Raw genomic sequence first — 19,316 nt, 5'->3', positions numbered from 1 at the left:
TGTGCACATGCAGGTGTTTGTGATAATCATACAGACATCCTTTTTGCAACAATCAGGAAAACTGTATCCACCCTTATTTTGGAACTGCAAGCCAAGTGTTACCAGACAGCCTCAGTGAAATCTGCAGACAAGGACTGACCATCTGAATGGTACAATCCCACTGTTGGGGCGCCAGAGGCCAAGTAGCAGAGAAGTTAACAAAAAAATAAAATAAAGCATTATTATTTTGGTTGGAAACAATATAAGAAATGATTTGAAACACAAAAGAAAAGATAGATATCTCTTTTGGCTTACATTCAGTATCTGACTCTAACACAAAAATTAAATATGTCCTTAGTTTATTAACGGATTCCTCCATTACTTTCGGGTTTGAGAGGGGAGATTTCAGGGGGGTGGATGGAACAGCATGAATGTCTTTCTCCAGTCCCAGCTCAACCAGGGGGAGGTGGCGGTGGGGGGTGGGGGGGTGGGGCTGTTTCTGTCGAGGTCTGGGGTAGGAATCAGGATACAGAGGCAGCAGATATGACCGCAGTTCATCTTTTTCCAGCAGTCAACCTCTTCCTCTGTCTGTCCCAGTGCTGCTCTGCGTCCGGGGCTAGGGTCTGTGTGTGGGCTGGGGGGCTGTACTCCATCTCAAAAGCGCCAGGTCAGCGAGGGAGTTGAAAACAAATTCAGAAAAAAAAATCTTTTTTTTTTCTTTTTTCTTTTTTTTCCTTATTTTTTACAATAAGTAGCACTTTTCAATCCGCAACCTGAACTTTCAATTCGTCCCCTGGATGGAGCGTCACGAGGCCCCGCCCCCCGACACGCCCCCGGCCCTACCAGACCGCAGTCTCGCCCATCTCCTGGCCGGGATGGGACATGGGAGTGCTGTAGCTGGAGTTGCTGGCCAGGGAGAAGGGTGGGCTGGGGCCCCCGCCGTACGCCTCCCCGGGGATGGGCTGCAGGGAGCCGGGGAGGCCCGGCTCGGGGCTGGGGGTGTCCGCGTGGGAGATCATGTCCGTGAACCTTTGGTCGTCTGAGGGGTGGTGGGCCGACACGGGGCCCTCCATGCCCCCGGGGCCGGAGCCCAGGATGTAAGGGGAATCGGCCGGGGACTGGGCCTGTGACGAGGGAGGCCCGTGGGGGAAGAAGTCGTAGTTACTCCCGGGTCCGTAATAGTCCCCCTGGTACTCTGTGTGGAGGAATGAGAGAGGAGAGGGAGCAGTTAGGTCTGCTGTGACTGTCTGATAGACAAATATAGATCTCTCAAAATCCAGAAATTTCTTTAGCAATCATGATATGATCACTGTTACACTCACTCATGTCAACCTTTACAATTCAACATATTCACACCAGTCTTATCTGAAAAATAGTGATAATGAGGGCTGGCAATCCCCTCCTCCTAGAAGTCAAAATAAACAAGCTAATTATGGAGTCACACAAACAGAACCCTGCTAGCTTGACAGGCCTCCAGAACAGGAGGTTGCAGAGAAAGAGGGGTGTGAGAATAACCCCCTAACACACATACACACACATACACACACACACATGCACACATAAGTGCACACACACACACATGCACACATAAGTGCACACACACACACACACATGCACACATAAGTACACACACACACACACACACATACATATACACATGCATATAGTACACACATACATGTGCACATACACGTACATACGCACGCACAAATGCAGACATAAGCACACACATGCACACACACACACACACGAACACACACACGCACACACACACAATCTCTCCCTCTGTCACACACACACACACAAACACAAACACACACACGCACACACACAAACACACACACACACTCACACACACACACACACACATACACACACACACACACACACAATCTCTCCCTCTGTCACACACACACACACACACACACACACACAAACACACACACACACACACACACAAACACTGCCTCCTTTTCTCCTAGCAGGAGCAGATGAACAGAAGGATGGAGGGACCTCTAATAGAGTACACTTCCGTACTCTAAAGCCACACAAAGGAGTGTGAAAAGAGGCCTGCTGAGCAAGGAAGGGAGCTAGGAGAGAGGGATGGAGGCTTTTTCTACCCTCTCTCTCTTTCTCTCTTTTTCTTTCGTTCTCTCTCTCGCTCCCTTTCTTTCGTTCTCTCTCTCTCTTTTTCTCTTTCTCTCTCTCTTTTTCTTTCTTTCTCTCCTCTCTCTTTCTTTCTCTCCTCTCTTTTTCTTTCTTTCTCTCCTCTTTCTTTCTTTCTCTCCTCTCTCTTTCTCTTTCTTTCTCTCCTCTCTTTTTCTTTCTCTCCTCTCTTTCTTTCTCTCCTCTCTCGTTCTTTCTCTCTCTAACCTTGAAGGCTCCATTTTATTTCAACCTCAATGCCGTAACCCATTCAGGTTGTTACGCAGAAACACAAGAGAAGATAATAGACTCTCAAACCGTCTGTCAAATTTAAAATAAATGTTCACAGCAGAAACTGCAAACACATAACTCCTCTCTCCCGTTCAGGAGCAAGACAAGAGCCGTCACCTCGCACCGTGGACTGTGTTGATCATCACATGACTGTCTCTTGTCATTATGAACTTAATGTCCCCTTGGCAGGGTCCTGGCCTCATTGTGAAGAGGAGGGCTGGTCCAGGATCAGCGCTGCATTGCAGATCATAATGAGGTTCTATGGGATCCGACCTGTTCCTAGATCAGCCCTCCAACCCTGAGGATGTTTGTTGAATATGAGGCTCTTACTGTAGCTTCGAAGAGTTAGGAATACTCCAGCGCAGACTCTAAACATTTAAATACGTATATTCAACTTCCATCTTTATTCATCTTTTCCTTTTTATTATTATTTTTCTACTGTTTATGTATCGTTCATTTGGCAAGTTATTATAGTCAGTATTGAACATGATGGGTTTAACCTTGTATTACTGTATTTCTTGTTTATCCAGTAGGCTACTATTATTTATGTGTAGTTTCTCATGGATTATTATAGACAGTGATCCCCCAAAACTGAGAAGCACACCTGACTACTGGTCTTGGCGATTGGCCATGAAGTATATGTATTTACTGTATATTTATACCTGACTGCTTCTCTAGTCAACAGAGATGGGCAGCTGATCCAGACTAATGTAAAACCCTCCACAATTTAAGTAAGTGTGCATGAAATACAGAAAAAGGTCACTGCAGACTCCATCTTTGAGACTGGACTGATTGAATTGGTATTTAATAATTACTTACTAAACACAATTGAATTAAATGAATTGAAGCCCAAAGAAAACAAGATATGATTATCGTGTAATTACTATTTAATCATCCCATCACCATGTAGGAAAATTATATAAACAGACGACTATGAGAAGTGCAACCCAAACAAGCCTTTCCCATAGGAATAATAATTCTTATCATCTCCTGGGTGGGGGTACTGTAATAACCAAACAGAATACTCTCAGCAGGCTAGTCAAAAACATCAGCTCACCAGCAATCCAGCATACCAGTTTTACCAAACACTTAGTTTCATTACTGTAGGTACACGACCTGAGGCTATCAAATAACAGCGATGAACTATTTTCAGGGAAGCAGCCTGGTAATGTCTCAGTAGACCCACTAGTGTGAATGCTAGTTTAGACAGGGCTAAGATGGCTAGATGTGCAGGGATCTTAATCTACTTGACGCCCTATGCTGTCCTCATATCGCATATCCCAGAGACGAGGTCTTACCGGTGTAGTAGCCGTAGGCCCCTGGCCCCAGGATGTCTGGGTCTTCCAGCCGGCCCCCCAGGGGCCTCATCCGGCGCGGGCCTCTGAAGAAGGCGTGCCGTCGGGCCCCGAGGGCGCTGAGCTGCTTCATACGTCGCTCTTTGGACCTCCGGTTCTGGAACCACACCTGGGATGGAGGACAGGAGGTGGCGTTGTCATTAGCTGTGTGATCAGACTCGACTGAATGTCACTGTTTTCACGTGTCTAATCCTCCCAGTTTCATGTTGGGATATTACGAGCCTGTCTATTGCTGTCTATTGTCTTAAATTAATTTGCATTTTCATGGACTCAGCAATTATAATGTATTTGTGTGTGTTCAGTTGGGTACAGTCATCCTCAAAACAATGCAGTTAAGTCACTTCACACCAAAGTAAACAACAGCCGGATGGAGAAAATGAACGGCAATAGGCTATGCAAGAGTGCCTAACACAACTGAGATTTAAAAACAAGTACAAAACTAGAGGGTGCAATCCAGGTTTTAGTCCAGACAAACCATTCTCTAATGAAAGGAATCTTCATTTTGAGACTAAATGATTAGATCCCTCTACGAAATGCTATTCTGTTGTAGTCACTGCACTACTGTTAGTCATTTTATGCAATCCAACTTAATTTGGACCTTGTTTTTAAACAAACGATAGTTTTGTACATAATCCATTTCATTTAGGATCAAGTACTTTTGCTACAAATGCAATGATACAAATGCAATCACCAGTATAGAGAGATAATAGATGATAATAATTATTATTATTATAATTTGCCATGCATTATGTCACATGGAAAAGATTGGAACAATGCATGGCACAATAGATAGATAGATAGATAGATAGATAGATAGATAGATAGATAGATAGATAGATAGATAGATAGATAGATAGATAGATAGATTGACTCTATAGATATATAGTCTGAGTTCTCTACACTGTATAGATATATAGTCTGAGTTCTCTATACTGTATATATATATAGTCTGAGTTCTCTATACTGTATAGATATATAGTCCGAGTTCTCTATACTGTATAGATATATAGTCTGAGTCCTCTATACTGTATAGATATATAGTCTGAGTTCTCTATACTGTATAGATATATAGTCTGAGTTCTCTATACTGTATAGATATATAGTCTTAGTTCTCTATACTGTATAGATATAGGCTATAGTCTGAGTTCTCTATACTGTATAGATATATAGTCTGAGTTCTCTATAAGACACAAGTTCCCAGCTGTCTACCAGCGGCTGCTCATGCGATCCTGCCATAATAACACCATGCAACTTGTTCTTAATATCGTGTGATAACACAGAATGAAAAAGCATAAAGGGGCAGACACTAACAAGTAAATGCATTTAAGATAGTTATTCTATTCAACAGTCACGTCCCTAGAAAATCATTCAAACCAAAGAGGAAAGGAATCAAGTCGACAGTCTTTGTTGACGAACAAAGGGAACATATGGAGGGATAGTTTTGCATTGTAAACACATAACACATTCCTGTATGTCTCTGCATTGCCACTGCATAATGATGTATGTTAACACCCACTAGGCTACGCCAGAGGCAGAATCCCACTGTGTTGGAGATTAACACAAAAACACACACACACACACGCACACACACACAAAAACAACACCTAAAACCACTTAGGCATTCCTCTCCAAGCTCTCTCTGCAAAAGGCGACACCTGCTTATTGAGAACAATCGTCTAACTGTAGGGTGGGTACATTTTTATGGAAATGTTCTCGCTCCCCTCGAGAGAGCGTTGCTTAGGGATTACGCATACACATGCTGGAGCACCAGCATGGTTCCAGAGGGCTCCCCGCGCGGGGAGCAGTCGCAGTTAACACACAGCAAATGAGAGGGGAGATGATGAAATACCACTCCATTTTGGCTCTATGCATCATTGTGCACTATATTGTTGATCATCACAGATGAATGTGATTGATTCAGTGTTGTCGAGAGATACACACACACTCTCAAACACACACAGATGGACATGGACACACACAGACACACGCACACACACACACACACACACACACACACACAAACAAAGGGTGCTGCTGAGCTATACACTCTGGCCTGGTCTGATAAGAAGTGGATTGGACTTTAAGTGAGTGTGGAGAGAGAGGAGAGAGAGGGGCGGATGGTATGTAAATCTGTGAAATCAGTGATAATTACATAAGCGCACAAAAAGCCACATCTCAGTTGGCAGAGAGAGTGCTAATCACCCTGACACAGTCTGAACCCCAGTTTGTGTGTGTGTGTGTGTGTGTGTGTGTGTGTGTGTGTGTGTGTGTGTGTGTGTGCGCGTGTGTGTGTGTGCGCGTGTGTGTGTGTGTGTGACCTAGGGCAGCAAGCAAAATATACGTGTGAGAGTGTTTGACAGCAGAGAAATGTCCCTGTTTTCTGAGATAAGCAGAAGGCATATTACTGTCTAATTATAGTGGCCAGAAACTCAACACATGGACCATGAAAGGGGAACACCAGTATGGATACTGCTTGTCAATAGAGCTGTCTATTATGGACATTCACAAATGTATGAATATAAACTAGTCGTAGATGTTACAGCCACAGTCTGACATCTCTTTTCATGTTCACAATGATATGATAATAAGCATAACAGAGGGATGCAAATGTCCCACACCACACCTGCCTTAATCAGAACCATCCAAAAATGACTGAAATCACAGAGAGAAGTCCTCCAAAGTAATGCTCTTCACAACCTAGCCTACGATTCATATGTTGGTTGAGGTGAAAAGAAGGTTGAACAATAAATTATTGTTAAATTAAAAAAGTATACTTGAGGAAAATATAGAAATGTGCATATAACATAGCCTACTAATCAGTCTTTTATATCATTTGCTTAAAAAAATAAAAGAAAATTTAAACAAAATCTGAAAGATTTCAATATCAATAGGCTGCACGTTATAATAGTTATAATATAGGCTATATTAAATGTATTAAATAATAATAAGTCTCCTCTCTCTTAATTGGACAATGCGGTCTTCAATTAAATAAATAATATTTTTCTAATGCATCTATCTCTAATGCATGGTAGCCTATATACAATCTTACATTTTATAAGGCCTATTATTAATCTCGTGTCGTTGAGTCTTCTCCAAATAGAAAATAAAAATAGGAAAAAATAGGAAATATATGGGCTTTGAAACAATATACAGAAAACCTGTTAAAAATATCCAACAAAGCATTGTCTCTTACCTGTATAACTCGCATGTTTAATCCTGTTTCCTGGGCGAGTTGTTCACGGATGTGTCGGGTGGGTTTGGGCGTTGCAACGAAGGCCGCTTTTAACGTTTCCAGCTGCTTGGCTTTGATGGTGGTCCGTGGCCCTCGCCTTTTAGTACCCGAATTCTGCTCCTCGTTCTCATTATTGTTCGTTTCCTTATCTGAGGACGTGGAATTGTCCGTCTCTTTGGTGTCATCCTGTATCGGGTCCTGGAGATCCGGTGATAAACTTCTGTCGGTACACGATGACACTGGGGAACGTAAGGAGAGAATAGAAAGGTCTTTCTGCTTAACCGCCTGCTTAATCACTTCTTACCAAAATATACTATTGAAGACACACAGACCATTTATTTTAAGCGATTTAAAATAAAGCACCATTTAGCCTATTACAATAGACATATGCCTATAACTAGGCTACTTAGCCTACAATAAGGGCAAAAAAATGAAACCGGGTCTACCAAAGTTGGCCTTGTGACCCTGTGGCGGATATGAATAATGAGACAGAAATTATACATGAAACGCCTAAGAAAAATGGTAGGCTAACTATCTAGCACGTCCCCAAGGACCCTCTGTGGCGTATACGATAACAGCGTGTCGTTGTCCGATGGGAGGGAATGTTTGAACCATTCATCTGATAAGAATGTATAGCCTTGATAAGACTGGCTAGAGTAGAACGCTCTCAGCTATGCGGAAATGCTTTGTTATGAACATCATCATAAGATGCAAGCAACGCTGCCCTGCTCCGCCAATAGCAGCTGTAACAGCCTTCTGAAAGTAGGCCTGTATGAGGCTTTATGAGGGATCACAAACAATGTCATGTCTCTCGACACTACACTTGATTTGTCACTTTGTTGATATAACAAATCAAAATACACGCAAAAGAGTTCCATTTTAACATGTATACCCGTAGAAGAACTCTCTCCAAGCAAGGTTCCAGACAGACGCGTTAGGCAGAACCATTTTTGGGTTACAAACAGGGAACCTTTTTCCCCAGAGGGTTCTTCTACTTTTATATGGTTGTATATAGAACTTTTTAGTGAAGCCTGTCGGCTGAGCTGATCTGATCCCTGTCAGGTGTTGTGGTTGTTTATTTTGGCTTCAGCTTCAGGGACATAGACTATGTGAAATCGCATATCAAGGCCAAGTTAAACAAAGGGTGTTGTATGTGGTATTTTGACTTCTTTGGAGAAAAAGGCCATGTACTTGGATAACATGTCAATAGAATAGAATAATAACGAAATAGAATTGAATAGTATAGCAAATTGTACATTAGGGGTGGAGCTATCGTCGAATTGAGGTGCACTGAGACACTGGCCCCCGTCTCTCTCACAGACGCACTGTCCATGGTTCTGAACTGCCTGACGCACTCCTTCTTGAAGGCCTCGAGGCCACGGGACATGGTCGGTTGTTTTCAAATGCGTTGGATTTTTAGCAATGATAAAATAACATGCCTTTGCCCAACCACGAATCATGCATAAAGCTCTTAAACATGCTATTATGGTCCGAAACAAATAACAGTGACACGGTATATGACCATATAGGGGCCTACCCAGTAGCTCATTTTCTAATTCAGTAACCTAGATAGGCTATGTGAAACTGTACGCTAGTCCCTCTTCGGCTATTCCACAGTAATATCATAGGCCTGCTTTTATCCAGACGAATACGCGCACATTGATCATTTTGTAGTAGTCTACGAAACACAGGGAATGTATGGTTACCTGAATTCAAGTTGACTTCCTTGATGGCACCTGAGCTCAGGTAATCTTCTTTACATACAAACTTGTTTTCGTCAATTACGTAGAGTTCCTCGCCAGTGGACAACTGTTTGTTGCACACCATGCACGTGAAACAGTTCAGATGGAACACTTTGTTGCGCGCCTTGCGCACGAGGTCGCTAGGGGAGATTCCTTGAAGACAGCCCGCGCATTTCGTACCAAACCGCCTGCAATGAGACAGAAATCAGAATGAGTGTCTTGAAAGTATTCTCATAGAAATACAGGCAACGAAAAAGGTATAAATTAATGCCAGTTTTATAGTGTAGCCTAAAGCCAGCAATTGGCTATAATTAGGCTAGGCTAAATCAATCACCAGCAGTGTTTAGCCTACTTTCTTGTTCAAACCTTGATAAAGTAGGCTAATAAGTTGACCTAATGATTCTATTAAAATTAAAGACATCCAAATGCAGTCTTACAAAACTTTAATTTTGAATTGATATAACGCAATGACCATCTGCAGCAGGCCTAATTGCCATAATAATACAAAAACGAAAACAATATGCTGCAGGAATATTTGACTTGTAATAACAGCAGCAACTGCAATAAAAACCGGCCTAATAATAAGAAGAAGAAGAAGAAGAAGAAGAAGAATGTAGGCTAATAATAGCCTAATAATAGGCTAATGATAATAATAATAATAAGCAGAAGAAGAAGAAGAAGAAGAAGAAGAAGAAGAAGAAGAAGAAGAAGAAGAAGAAGAATGGGAATATTACTGCTAACAATAATTTTGATTCGGTTGTCATTCAGCTAATTAAACTTTTATTTCAAGCTTATCTTTTCATAGTAGACTACCTGTACCAGAATATTTTAACACCCTTGGAGAAAAAAAGACTTGCTCAAACCAACGGAAAGTGTATTAATGACAATCAGGACATTGTCACCAAGCACCATATGATAGGATTAAGCAGGATATGAACATTTTAGCGTGGAAATCTCATAATCCATATTCACCCTCTTCAAATGCAAAATGGCGGGTGGGTAGGGCATGACATTCTTGATAGGTATACAAATAGGCCTATAAAAACCTTGTCTCAACGTAGAATATCTCCACAAAATGAAATCGTAGAGGGTGTGTTGCTATAATGCTCAGTCTAGACAATTTATCTCGCCCTGTGGATTTATGGGAATTAATCCACTGCATCATGCGTTTCTAGCTCTCGTCACCTGAGTTGATTACTCTCAGCACTGTGTCAGATGGAGAAACATATACCAATTTAAAATTCAAATTATTTCCAGTTTCACGGGGTTTCAGTAGTTACAGTAAGGCTTGAGTTTTGCGAAGCAAATGGCGGGGACAAGACAGGAGCGAGTGGCCAGAGTGAGACGCGTTTTTGTCGCGCTGTATTCTACACAGAATCTGTCTCTCAATTTGCAATGGTATCGCTTCACTATTCCCATTCACATTCATGGCTAAGCCTCCCCCAGTGAAAGGGCAGAACTCTACTTACACAACAAATGGACACATTAGGGTGATTACTGTTTCGCCTGGCTAATGGCTGGCCATTTAAATCCACGCCGATCAAGGCCGTTTGGGGCCAACAATACCAACACAAAGGCTTGAATACTAGGGCCTATGTCATTAAACAATTTGATAGGGGAGAAAAAAAATGACACATAGCCTATAATTGCTATGATGCTAGAGAGTGCGACGAGACAAACCAAGGCCTACACTTATCGCTCAATTAAATGGCACACTTTTAGGAATATGTAGGCCTAATGGATAGGCCATCTAAAGCGAGTTGTAAAAAAACGTGAAAACAGACATTGAGAGCCACGAGCTAGATTCACAGTGGATATATCCCACTGTTTAGTTGGGCTACACGTGGATTCTGGCATTTGTGTTCTACACATTGACAGAGGCCAAATTGAGCATCAGATCAAATAGGCTACATTGTGGCAAAAAAAACAAGTTGTCCAGATTAAACAATAAACTGCCTTCAGAATGTTTTTGGTCCTGTCAAATCGACAACACACGATTTGCTTGTTTTTTGCGATTTAAAATGTGAACAGAACAAACCAACCCAAATAGCCTAGTGATGTTTCATCTACATCGATTTTTGCGGGTAGCCTCTATCAACTGACTTGTCATAAGAAAATCCGCTTTGAACAGTTCTTGAAAACAATTATGTGAGTGGCATAAATGGGAGCATCAAATCGCCACAAAGAGTCAAACAAGAAAAATGAAATCCTGAGCGACACAATCTTCACGAGAGAGCTCAGTTTAGCCCATAATCCTTGTTGAATTGGAGGTGTTTTTTCAACCTGGTTTAGGCATTCCCTGGCTATTCCTTACCTGAAAAAGTCAATTTTGCAATATAGTTTGCCATCCCTGGAGAAGCACTTCTCGGTCAGATTACAGTTGCACTCACAGCACTGGACGCATTTAGCATGCCAAGCTCTGTCCAGCACGTTCAGCAGGAATCGGTCTAGGATGGGCCGCTCGCACCCGGCACAGTGGACCATCATGTCGCCCTGGCGGACGCCGAGTGCCGACCTTCCCACGCGGGCACCGCTGCTTGGACTGGGGCAACTCGGTTCTACGCGGAACAACGTCTTGGCTCCGGGATTGGGGACAATACAGGAGCGAATGTTCCGTATGGTGGTAATTCAAACCCTCCTCAGTGAGGCGGGCTAAAACCCCTTGAAGTTACTGTACTCCTGGCCCTGGTCGCTGATGTCCAGCACTTGTCAGAATCCAGAATCGTAAGGAGAGATATGAAACACGCCTTCTTGTCTTCATTGATGGACTGCGTAAAATTGACCCATTTTCTTCTCCAAAACAAAAGCAAAAACAGTGCACAGGGAACAAAACTAGTTTTTCCTTTTGTCTTTATTCGGTTGTTTTTCTTTTATCCCTTTGACATCTTTTTGTTTTAAGTCCACATTATTTGCCTCGCCTCACCTCACGTCGCCACTTTTCGCATCAATGTGCTTGGGTTTGCAGGCGCGACGCGCATCCGTATTCAGATTGGATGACGTTCTTATTAATTCCTGTGCCTGGGTGGCCAATCAGAGCCGGTTGTTATGGTTACGCGTTCAAGTAGCCTAATGGTAGACCCTAGCCTTAAACTGTGCTTGCAGGTTTAAAATGCTAAGGGGGGGGTTCACGGGATGGCAGATATATAGAATCCCTATATCACTGGGATAATCTACGAATCAACCTGTTTGTCATGGATTCTACTATCTTATTTTCTGGATAACAGTAGGCAATACCATTAAGCTCATATTCATAGATTGATATTTGGAGAAACATAGCCTATGGTTTAAATGGTCAGAACCATTTGGTCCAGTTTAGGGTTAGACTACGAACAGGCTAGAATAGCACGATCTCATGGTGACCTAAATGAGTGAGTGAATACGATAAACTGAAGTCCTTTATCGGTGTGAAGGCGATGACATAATAGGCCTACCTATCTTAAATGACTAAAACAAATCGGAATGGAATGTGTGAGGGACAACCTGAGCAAGAGGTAATCTCCAAAACTTCGCTACTGTGAGTGTTGGGGGGGGGCGCTTTTCTCATGCAGAAAGCTATTTACAGGGAAATGCATAGGATTAAGATCCCCAGCCCTCCTCAATAGAGAGCGGCCGGTCACCCGGTGGTTTAACAGAGTAGCCACCAATCGAAGGGAATTTCAATATTTACCTACAGACTCATTTTGTTAGTCACTGCAATGCAAACATCATACAGACACTAATGTGTTAGTGGGAGGGCCAGGCTGTTTAAGCCAGGCTGTTTAAGCATTCTCTATGTAATGATTCCTTTAAGTAGGTGTTAATTTTGACCCATTTCACATTATCATTAAGATAACCCTCAGAATTCACAGAATAACAATATGCAATGAAAGCCTCTTATATGTGAAAATAAATACAGGACATGTCAAAAGCTAATAGACTAATAGTTTAATTGTTTAACAAGAACAACAATAGCAACAACAACCCTACTAGGCTACTACTACTAGGCATACCAGACTATTAGTACTTTTCCATTCCAGTAGGCTACAGCACCTTGTAACTCTGGTCTAGAAAGGTGCTTTATAAATACAATTTACTTACTTACATATGTATTATTATTATTAATTATTAGTATGGTTGTTATTATTGTTATTATTAATGTTATTATTACTAGCCTAGTAGTAGTAGTATTATGATTAATACTACTATCACTGCTGCTACTACTAGGCCTACTAATAATAAGAAGAAGAAGAAGAAGAAGAAGAAGAAGAAGAAAAATAATAATAATGATAGTGATATGCTAATAATAATAATAATAATAATAATAATGATGATGATGATGATGATGATAGTGCTAATAATAATACAAATAATAATAAAATAATACCCTAACTATAGCATATATTATGATTGCTGTTATAGTTAATATTAGCATTGTTATTAGCTGTTATTATCATTATTAGGCCCAGCCAATATTAGCCTATCATTAGTAGCCTATTTATTGCTATTAGGCTATATTGATCTAAGGCTATCATATATCAATAATCGCCTGGAAGCCTATTGCATATTAGACTTGAGTTTAAATTGAAATTAGGTTTTATATCCCTCCATCCATCCATTCCTCCATCATTCTTCCATCCATCCATCCATCCATCCCTCCCTCCCTCCCTCCCTCCCTCCCTCCCTCCCTCCCTCCCTCCCTCCCTCCCTCCATCCATCCCTCCATCCATCCATCCATCCATCCATCCATCCATCCATCCCTCCATCCCTCCATCCATCCATCCATCCATCCATCCATCCATCCATCCATCCACCCCTCCATCCATCCATCCATCCCTCCCTCCATCCCTCCCTCCCTCCCTCCCTCCCTCCCTCCCTCCCTCCCTCCCTCCCTCCCTCCCTCCCTCCCTCCCTCCCTCCATCCATCCATCCATCCCTCCATCCCTCCATCCCTCCATCCATCCTTCGATGAATATGAATGCTTGTGCAGTGTGTGACGACATAACAAGCGGTATCCCAGGTTCCTCTTGCCGGAGGGACGGCGGCCGTTCGAGATGTTCTGTGAAGAAAGCCGGGGGCGCGCGAGAGGACCCCCGTAGTTCCTGGCAGGCTACATTGAGAAAATCGTGGTCTCTCTATATGGTTTTAATCCTACTGCATTTGCTTCTTTTTTTCTCACCAAGTCTTATTTTGTCGACCCTCTTTTAAATATCCTAACTCATATAGGCCATTTTTGTTCGAATATTAACGATGCTCTGTCAACAGCAAACAAGGTGTGAAAAGACTCAGGCTTACATTCATAGGCCTTTATTCCATTTCCGCACAGACCCAGACAACCAACAAGGAATGTGTTGGCTTAAGATAGTGGGCTATGGCCAGGCTTTGGCATGCTTCTCACCAAATAAAGATAAAGCATGATGATGTTTTCGGGGGGGACAAAGGCGTTATCATCCCATGGGAAAACGAGCATATGATAGCGAGACCACCGTGTACCTTTTTGTTTGCGTTTACCCATTCATTCATTTGGGTTGGGCTTCTGCCTTCTACATGGCAAGTAGGCTCGCCTATTCAGTCTGCCTCCTCTCCAGCGCGGGAGCGAGCCATAAGGACCGGCCCTGAGCACCTGCGGAAATTCCACAGTGGAATTGTCCAAGGTGCTGAAAGCAAAGCCAGACTCTTTTTTTCACAAGGTAGACGATCACAGGCTACATGAATAGCAGAGTATTCAACACAGTCGCATAGCGTTTAAAATTTAAGGCGACACAATTCATCAAGATTCCGTGTGTCGATCATAAAACTGTAGTGAATCGAGATTATGACAAAATGCACATTCATGTTTTACCGATTGCTTTGTTTGCTGAACCACTAATAACGCTAACAATGCTGGTAGTCTAGGCTACATAAATATAGACTAGGCAAACTATTGACAAATCCCTTCGAGACTTCTTAAAATGATCGAGTAGTGTGTAAACTGTCGACATCAGTAATTCCAAATGAATTCACAATTCGCGAGGGAGAGACAGGGAATGAGAGATCAACAAAAAAAAGTCTTATAAGATATAGACCTAAGATATTGTGAAAGGATCTCCCATACTTGAACTTGTTTATGTGTCAAACGATGAGAAAATTATATGATATAAGTAATTCTTTACAGAAATACAACTTTATAAGCTTGTATCTAACAATGTTTACAAAGATACAAAATAGATTTGCACAAACACGCTCACACACATAGGCCTAGGCCTACACACACACGGAAACACACGCACACGCATGCACACGCACGCACACACACACGTAGGCTGTACACCACATTTCAAGGACTTGTTTATATCTGAGGCAATTTCGAGCAGCCAAGCCGTTTGTCCTGCCAGAGGCCTTGGCCACCCCTGCATTCTCTGCCGTGTTCGTGTGCCTGTGTGTATCAGTATGCATGTGTATACGTAAACTGCACCCTGTGTGTGTGCGTGTGTGTGTCCACTCTTTCACACTAACCTTGGACCCAGTGACCCCTGTGTGTCCTTCAACTCCGCCCCCAGCTCTAGCACCAGTGTTCGATAGAGAAAAAAATAAGTTGATAGAGTGTGGGGGAAAGAGATGATATTGAGGTCACCACGAAGAATTTCAACAAACAAAATATATAATCTTTTCTGGGGACTCGAGGTCTTTTTGAGTTTATTACACATAACATTGGCACTAACAGAATCAAGTAAAAGCACTTAAGTGAACATATTTATTATTATTATTATTAATATTATTATTATTAATAATAATAATAATAATAGTAATAAAATAGGAGAGGACATTTGAAAAGCTGAATTCCCTTCAACACCTCAACGAACAGAGCTTAGGTTGGACTTGTAGACGGAGTGTAGAACGAGAACGCTGGAGTGTGGATCAGAGAGAACGCAGACTGGGAGTGGGAGAGGCAGAGACGAAGGAAGGGAGGAAGGAAGGAAGGAAGGGAGGAAGGAAGGAAGGAAGGAAGGCAGAGATACTCGTAAAGGCAAAGTTTAGATCCAGGCCTCTCGCATGTCCTGGGGGAACATCTCTCTCTTCCTCCCTCCCTCCCTCTCTCCCTCTCTCTCTCCCTCCCTTTCTACCTCATGGTATGACAGCCAGGACACCTGGGGGTGAGCACGCCCCCTCTCTCCCCGCCCCCCACCCCGCCTGCTCAGCCCCCCGCCCCCCCCCCCCCCCGCCCCGCCTGCTCAAACTAAGAAGGCAGGGCCTGTCCCCCTGCACCACCCAAGGCGCAGACCCTCTCTAGCAGGTACAACCTCAACCCCCCCCCCCTCCGCCTCCCCCCGCCAGCCCACCCCACAGCCCTCTCTCCTTCACATACACACACACACATGCACAGACCCACACTCGCTCTGACGCACGCGTACACAGACACACACACACACACATCCATACCTCCATCCCACCATCACCCCCCACCCCCACCTCCACGCACACCTCCAGGGCCCCTCTCTGCCAGGGCCGGTCCCGGGGGAGAGGTTAGTGTGATGGATGTCTGATTGGTAGCCCTCCCCTAGGGCCTCCCTCTCCGTCACCTCTCCGCGCTCTGAATTAAAAGGCCGTTTGTCTCCTCCGAGTCCTCAGCTGTGGAGCGCCGGCCTGCAATTTCACAGCACTCAGAGGGAGAGGGGAGGCCATTACAGAGGAGGCTGTCAGGGGAGCCATCAGGGCCCGGACACGCCTGAGGGCTCCCCCCTCTCACCCTGCTCCCAGCCTGCCATGGGAGCTCTGGAGGTAGGGTGGGCTGGAAGGGAGGAAGGGAGGGAGGAAGGGAGAGAGGGAGGGAGGGAGGGAGGCTGTCAACCATATACTCACAAACATAAACAACCTGCCTTTTCTCTATAATACACAATATAGTCCCTATTTCCACGTACAGTTATAATGAAGCATCAACAGTAGCACTAATAAGCACACTCACGGATATATATACATCATCGACATCATCGAAAATAAACAGCGTAGGCTACTGTAGAAATACTGTTCTCATCAGAGAAATACTAATGCATATTTTCATGGTGAAGATATTTATTTACTATAAATAAACACGGTCAGAAAGCATGAGTGACACAGTGACAGGCAATAGAGACATTATCTCATGTGTGAATCTGATAGCCCTGTAGAGATGACACTTTGATTCAAGCCTTTTATGACATTTCCTCATCCAGCAGTAACTTCCATTCCGGTCGTGAAGAGTCACCCATCTTCCTGTTTCATCTTTAACTTTCTAATTTGAAGGAAGTTCTCTGGATTGATCATTTCAAGATCTCAGCATGAAGGTTTCAATTGCAGCCATGGTAATGCACCTCTCTACCTTAAAAAAAATCCTCACTACACTAAATCCCTCGATCGCAATCTTCGATCTGGAAACAGCCTGCTTCTTCATAGCCCCAGGACTAAGTCTGCTCTATGGTGACCCTGGTTCTTCATACCCCCTGCAGGACTAAGCTCTGCTCTATGGGATACCCTGCTTCTTCATACCCCCAGGACTAAGTCTGCTCTATGGTGACCCTGCTTCTTCATACCCCCAGGACTAAGTCTGCTCTATGGGAGACCCTGCTTCTTCATACCCCCAGGACTAAGTCTGCTCTATGGGAGACCCTGCTTCTTCATACCCCCAGGACTAAGTCTGCTCTATGGGAGACCGGGCCTTTTGCTCAGCTGCTCCCCATCTCTGGAATGCCCTCCCTGACAATCTGAGGGTACCACAGACTCTGGATACTTTATTTAGAAAAGCTGTTTGTATGTGATGTATTTAAAAAATGCAACATAAATTAAATTAATACTACTACTACTACTACTACTAATAATAATAATAATTATTATTATTATTATTATTATAACAACTATTATTATGGTATTATTATTATTATTATTATTATTATTATAACAGTAATAATAATACTAACAATTCTTATTCTTGTTGTGGTTATTATTAATATAAGATGCGGCACTTCTCTGAAAACAACTTCCTCTCTGCAGAGTTGATAGACAGACATACTGTACAAACACACTCTATGTCTCTGTAGATATTTGAACAAGTATGACTGAATATATTCATGCATAATTTGAAGATGCTGAGAGAAACTAACATTGGCTCGTCAGGGGGCACCATCAGGGAAAACAAACACTGGAGCGAATCTCATCTCACGAATACACAAATATACACACACACACACACACACACACACACATTCGTGCAGACAAGACTCTTGTCTGGCTGTACAGAGACAGCTACACATACAATTATCAGGACAGGACTCACACACGCAAACACACATGCATGCACATAGATACGCACGCACACACACACACACACACACGCATGGGCTTGATGATATGTTGTCCATTAGCCTTTTAATCGAGTGCCTCCATCTCTCTTCACTGTAGAGGAGACTTATCCTCCAGACTCATACAGCACACTCACCTCCATGTGGACAACAGCAGGTGTAGTACAGATATTTGACTGTCACAGGTCTCTGTCTCAGGTACTGTTCACCACAGAGGCAGCTTGGATGTGACGGCGATATGGACAAAAGAGCAGAACGGGGGTTTGGACCCAGCGTTGAGCTCTACCCTCGTCATTGGCACATAATGAGGGAGATCACCTTTCACCGCGGACCATCCTAATGAGGTAATGAGCGGGGGGGGTGCGTCGCACCCCTGCCCTCACCTACTCCATTAATCAGGGTAGGGTCACACACAGCAGCCAGAAGCCAGTCCCCCCCCCACCCCCCATCTGGCTGCACGCACTAATGGACCGACCGATGGATGGAAGGTGCTTTTAGAACCCTGGTTAGTGTGTAGGATGGGGTTGGGGAGGGGGGGGGGGTGTTAGAAAGGAGCAGAGAAGAGAGAAGTTGACAATGAAGATGATCTGACTAGGAGAGGAGGAGGGAAGGAGAGGAGCAGAGCAGGAAGGAGGGTGGGTGATGAAAAGAGGTTTTGATAGCGAAATATAATAGCGAAGGACACAGCGCTCTTTCGCGGAAGCGAGAGTGACCTTAAACCCTGAGTCACCCCTATGGGAGGGGAGGGGGGGGTTGAGTGGGAGGGGTGAGTCAGGCCGTGACAGGCATTTATGAGCCAGAGTGAAGGACAGTGATGGATGTAATCCATCCATAACTTGAACTTACAAAGAGGCGCTGTGTGTGTGTGTGTGTGTTAGTGTTTATGCGTACATGTGTGCATTTGTGTGTTAATGTGGATGTGTGTGGGTGGGAGTGTGTCTACACTATGTGTGTGTGTGTGTCTATGTTTGTGTCTTTGTGCATGTGTGGGCGTGTGTGTGTGTGTGTGTGTGTGTGTGTGTGGGGGGGGGGGGGTTGAAAGAGGGTGTTTGAAAAGTGAATCAAAGATTATTATTTTTTTTATTTAATAAATAAAGGTTGAGTGAACCCTTCTCATCATCCACTTTTCACCAGGTGTGTTAATTTGCTTCTCAAGGTATAATCCTCTCGCAGTGCTTCCATTTCATCTTGATTTTCTATCTACAAAGAGCCCGGAGAGGCCCAGCAGCTTCACTGAGGCCGCTGCTCCCACGGCCAAGGTAGTCGAACAGATGCTCGCCTTGTT

At 43.5% G+C, this 19,316-nt stretch overlaps 1 protein-coding gene across 1 annotated transcript; it reads right to left on the bottom strand.

Annotated features, from left to right (window-relative positions):
• Positions 1–818: 818 nt before the first annotated feature.
• lhx5 (LIM homeobox 5) lies at positions 819–11,231 on the bottom strand (the record flags this gene model as incomplete). The annotated part of the gene is made up of 5 exons (XM_084450941.1): positions 819–1,174; positions 3,714–3,879; positions 6,964–7,241; positions 8,709–8,932; positions 11,059–11,231. 5 exons carry the CDS (start codon positions 11,229–11,231, stop codon positions 819–821), a joined length of 1,197 nt encoding a protein of 398 aa, XP_084307067.1.
• Positions 11,232–19,316: the final 8,085 nt, after the last annotated feature.

The sequence above is a fragment of the Borostomias antarcticus genome (assembly GCF_949987555.1).
Source record: "Borostomias antarcticus genome assembly, chromosome: 2".
In the NCBI taxonomy this organism is placed as follows: domain Eukaryota; kingdom Metazoa; phylum Chordata; class Actinopteri; order Stomiiformes; family Stomiidae; genus Borostomias; species Borostomias antarcticus.
Note: the sequence above shows the minus strand (reverse complement) of the source record. Positions and strands in the feature narration are given on the sequence as shown.